The following is a 4,984-nucleotide window of genomic DNA, read 5'->3' on the forward strand; positions in this document are numbered from 1 at the left end:
ACAGATCCTGCTCCCTCCCACCCGTGAGACGAACGACGCCGTGCAGTTCGTGGTGATCGCCAGCAGTGCCGGCCCGCCGCCCCTGTCCGCGGAGGCGACCATCTTCGTGGACATCACGGACGTGAACGACAACGCGCCAGTCTTCGGCAGCAGCTTCTACAGGTGGCGGATACTTTCTGTTTTCTCGGTTTTAGGATCGGTTTTAGAATCTCATGGAGGAAGATTATAAACTGCTGCAAGAGTGGAGTATAGTAGTTTGCTCCGACGTTTATCATACACCATGTACAGTCGCTTCTCAGGGTAGCAGAAGCGAACATAGGAACGAACCGGATGGTACACAGGCTAGGAATTTCCTGATTATTAAAATTGTTCGATTGATCTGAGAAAGAAGAACCAAATGTCACCTACACCTACAGTCCCATGGCCGCACCTGGGTAATTACTGTCGTATTGAGGTCAGCTGAGTGGCGCCGAATGGCAGCTCACTCCAGACACTTCTGACAGTCGTATTGAGGTCACCTGAGTTGCGCCTAATGGCAGCTCGCTCCAGACCCTTACGATTTAGCCCCCGCCTATTGTAAGCTCCACGCAATTCAGCCCCTGGCTGCAAAGAGAGAGTAGTCGGCCCACCCAATAACAAAAAATGCTGTTTCCACATTTCAGCGGTGAGTGCGGCACGACGAGTGACTTCGGCCAGGCGATCGTGACGATCAGCGCCACGGACGCGGACGAGGGGACCAGCGGGACGGTGACGTACGGGGAGTCCGCCGAGTATCCGGAGCTGTTCGAGCTGGACACGACTACAGGTAAACACATTTAGATATATTTTTATTTGGTTTAAGACAGACGAGGACAATGTGGTACTGCAGGTAAATAGCACAGGAGCCAAGTCCTGAACGATGCCTAGAAATGGGATTTCGTTGCACCCATTTTACAGAAAATGTTTGACCTGAAAAACGGAGATTTATATTTACTTCCGGACACCCATCATCTTCAACAGCATCACTAGAATGAACTGGCAGAGCAGTTCAATGCAAGTACAGCTAACTAGAGAAACTGGTTGAACCACTTACTCCAAAGGATCGTTTGCAAAAAGTCACTCAAATCTATATTTTGTTTTCTAGTGACATCCATCACTCATCTTCAGCGTCACTAGAACATTTGTGTCCCTCGAAACATTCGCAAGTAAATATCCGTGTTTTGTCCAGTTATAGATACTGGATTTTATTTGAATATTGTATACATGGATGTATAACCTACATAAACCTTCCGTTTCATTATAACCTTTCCACCAGGAAACATCCGCCTAGTCATCGACCAGACGTTGGCAACTCAGACCGCCTACCTGATGACCATGTCGGGTACCGACGGAGGCTCCCCGGCCCTCTCGTCCCAGACCACCGTCAGAGTCGACGCCTACGACCCCTACACGACCCTGGTGGACATCGAGCTGGCCATGACAGAGGACGAGTTCTGGACAAACAAGGACACGTTCCTCAGCGAGGTGGGTCTGATTGGTGGAATGAAACCCACATGTACCTATGTCAGTCTCACTCAAGACCCAACTCAGAGTGGACATCCATCTATCCACAATTGCCCTGAGATCCATAGTTTTCAGTAACTGGCATGGACTTCCATAAATGTAGCACATGTTTTTATAATAGAAACATAAGCAGGCACCAAATTAGGAACTGATTTGCATAATCAATACAAAAATGGCCTACAGATTTATGATAAATGATTGGGAGTTTATACTTGTGACATTTGTAAGTCAATGATGAACAACGCCATGCATGAATTATGTAAATATGTAAGTAATTTGCATAAAATATACGAAAATGAAATCTATAAAAGCTCCAAATATCTCATGGAGGTATAAGGTTGCCGAACTCTAGTTAATTGATTGATTGATTGATGGATTGATTTCTCTTCCACCCCCATGCCAGGTGACCACCATCCTGCGGACCCAGTACGCCACCGCCAGGTGTGGGCTTGCCTACATCACCAGGAAGGACGTCTCCGTCATCACTACCAACAGGAGGAGGCTGCTCACCACTCAGGGGTATGCTCCCTCTGTTTGCTCTCTATCAGGCCTCTTTAAGTACAGAAATCAGTAATTAGATTTTAATCTGTAGATTACTAGCTGTAACTACGTCACCAGGAAGGACGTTCGACTATTGTTTCGATTTGCACAACGATGTCCAGACGGGCTTTGTTTTCTTTTTCGGGGCCTTTATTTTTGACATATTACCTAAAATTCCTGTCGCCGCACATGCGTTGTATTCTCTGTGAGAGGACTTATTATACCTTTTATGTACATAAATCAGCAAATAGATTAAAGCAATAATTAGAGCAAAGGAATTCTACAGCATTTCGACCGATAGCCATTCGACACTTTAATACCCGCCCCAAGTATAAAGCCGTATGGTGATAAATGATTTAAGGTGAATCGTTGTATAATCTAATCTAAAATTTCCCCCACAGCGAGGTGGTAGCGCGCGTGTACGGAGTACGGAACGACAACGCGGACACCGCAGCCGGCATCAACAACAACAAGGAGTTCTTCACGGACGCAGAGATGCTCAGCACCATCACAGGTTAGACTATTCACACTTTTACCCTAGAGCATATAAAAAATTGCCAACTACGTGAAATCATACAATCCCTGTTTATAGCAATTACAAACTGCACTAAGCTTCATCCTACAAGAGGCAATTTTCACCCTCAAGCGTACTACCGCACCACTCAAAAGAAAGGACTTTAAATGTCCGACCTAGCCCGCATCTGCCGGACTTTACCGAAGTTGAGAAAATGTGGTGTAAAAACAACAATCCAAAAGTACGAATCGATCCTGTATTTGAATTGTCAATGGCACACTCGAGGTGCTATCGAATGATTTCATGAAAACATTCTAGTTATCACCCGGTCCAGAACGTTATCCCCAGGTATGACAAGACTAATCATTTCGAGATATTGCACCCCCAGGTTCCGGCCTGACCATCACAGACTCCATCACCGTCCAGGACTATGATGACGGCACCACCACCACCACCTGGATACAGTACCCAGCATCCATCGCACTGGTCGTGCTCAGCTGCATCTTCTTCGTTCTGGTGGTGGCGCTCATCATCGCGCTGGTGCTGTGGTGTCGGAGGAAGAGGGGCAAGGGGTACGTCTACCTGTCTGTTTGTTTTTGTTTTGTTTGAGGCAGTACTTCACCATGCTGGTGGCGCTCGTCATAGCGCTGTTCCTGAGGCGCCGAAGGAAGAGGAACAAGGGGTACATCCTCTGTCTTCTTTTTTTATAGTCCGTCAGCTGCTTTCCATCTACCGCCACTCCATTCTCTATTCTACGACAGTCGCTCGTGCTTCTGATTGCTCTTAATACAGGCTAATTTTGAAATGCAGAAGGAGAAAGGGTAGTCGTATTTTTCTTTTTGTCTTATCTATGCCTCTGACTGTCTATCTCTTCCCCTCTCCCCTCTCTATGCCTCTGTCTGCCCGTCTGTTCCTCTCGTCTTTTCTTCCTTCCTCTACCAATCTGTCTGTTTGCCATTCTCACTCTATTCATATCCACTCTCTCTCCGTCTCCGTTACTGTATATGTCTTTCGCCCTCTCGATCTGACCGGCTCTCCCTCTCTCCTCCCTCTCTTTTTACCATTCTTTTCACCATAGACGCCAAAGTACATACGTACACCGTTTTCGTCAGTTTGAGTAAGATTTGTATATCTCTTTTGTAGGAAAGTCTCGAAGAAGGACAGTGTAAAAGACAAGCCTGAAAAGCAGCAGAGGTGGTCTTCCCCACGTAAGTGACGTGCGCTTTAAATTTGTTTGTTTTTTATAACCCTGGTCAGATGTCAACTTGTTAGAAAATGGTAAATAACGGTATTCGCATGTTTATGTGAAAGTTCCGTTGTCAGTGGAAAGTCATAGTATTCGTCCTGGTCATAGTGGCATTGTATTGTTTCTTTTTCTGATTTTTTCATCATCTTTTTGTTCAGTTATCACTGCTGTACCAGCCAACAACGCCACCAAGGTAAGAGACAGTGGTCATTCATCTCAATAGTAAACATTGGTATTATGATGTTTGACTGGAATTGTATTATGCTGTCAATGTGCCTTTTTTTGTCATTTTTTGGTATTTTTCTTGCCACAACCAAAATTCCCCTATCATCCTTGTAGTTTCTGGATGTTAAGTCACCAAATAGGTTCATTGCATTGCTCCTTGGGCCCACAGCCCAACAACATTGCTAAGAACGCGACATTAAGGTCTAATTCTGTTGAATCAAAGTTTGAATGTTGTTCTTTTTACAGCAGCCGCCCCCGAAGAGGAAAGCGGATGTTGTGTACATCGACAGGACCGAGTTTGACGGGGAAGCAGTGGACGAGAGTACGTTTTGTTTTTCATCTTAATGTGAATATCATTCAATCTTTCTTATCCTTCATATCTTGTACATCAAATGTACTTGCTTACCGATATTTGACATGTGACAATACATAGGAAAATACATGAAAGAATATCAAGACGTACAATTGTTGTGCAATTAGGTTACTATCTTTGACGTCTACTCCCGTTGGCCTACTCATTCATGACATGAATATGATGTACTACGACATGTTTGTTGATGGCGACTGTACAAAGCGTTAGATATAGTCTCTACCAGACTGTTTACCCTGGCGATTATAGGGAGAATAACATGAAGAGTAGTTGGCCGGCCGCAGAGGGGAAACACGAACCTAAGCATGGACTGACTCCCCTGGCCAATTTCCCGATTTTTTTTTCGGAATGCTACGATCCCCGCACCCCCGTAGGAACGCCTGACGAAGGCTAGCTGAATACAGTGATGCTGATTTTCGTTCCCTATCCCCTACCCCAGAGACGGGCAGGGAATATTACTACAACACGAAGACAGGCCAGCGGATATGGAAGGACGGACTGGGGGACTCCACTGCAGTACTCGTGGCCCCCGGCAGGTTCAAAGCGC

At 45.7% G+C, this 4,984-nt stretch overlaps 1 protein-coding gene across 1 annotated transcript in view; it reads left to right on the plus strand.

Annotated features, from left to right (window-relative positions):
* LOC118428608 (protocadherin Fat 3-like) overlaps positions 1-4,984 on the plus strand; it is a 12,890-nt gene that overhangs the window by 4,310 nt on the left and 3,596 nt on the right. Inside the window, exons 8-17 of the mRNA XM_035838712.1 lie at positions 5-162; positions 663-805; positions 1,295-1,503; positions 1,946-2,061; positions 2,484-2,596; positions 2,985-3,168; positions 3,740-3,804; positions 4,001-4,035; positions 4,314-4,389; positions 4,877-4,980. Of these exons, the coding sequence (XP_035694605.1) occupies positions 5-162; positions 663-805; positions 1,295-1,503; positions 1,946-2,061; positions 2,484-2,596; positions 2,985-3,168; positions 3,740-3,804; positions 4,001-4,035; positions 4,314-4,389; positions 4,877-4,980 (1,203 nt within the window). The remainder of the gene's footprint in view (positions 1-4; positions 163-662; positions 806-1,294; positions 1,504-1,945; positions 2,062-2,483; positions 2,597-2,984; positions 3,169-3,739; positions 3,805-4,000; positions 4,036-4,313; positions 4,390-4,876; positions 4,981-4,984) is intronic.

This window comes from Branchiostoma floridae, chromosome 13 (genome assembly GCF_000003815.2).
Source record: "Branchiostoma floridae strain S238N-H82 chromosome 13, Bfl_VNyyK, whole genome shotgun sequence".
NCBI classification, from domain to species: Eukaryota; Metazoa; Chordata; class Leptocardii; order Amphioxiformes; family Branchiostomatidae; genus Branchiostoma; species Branchiostoma floridae.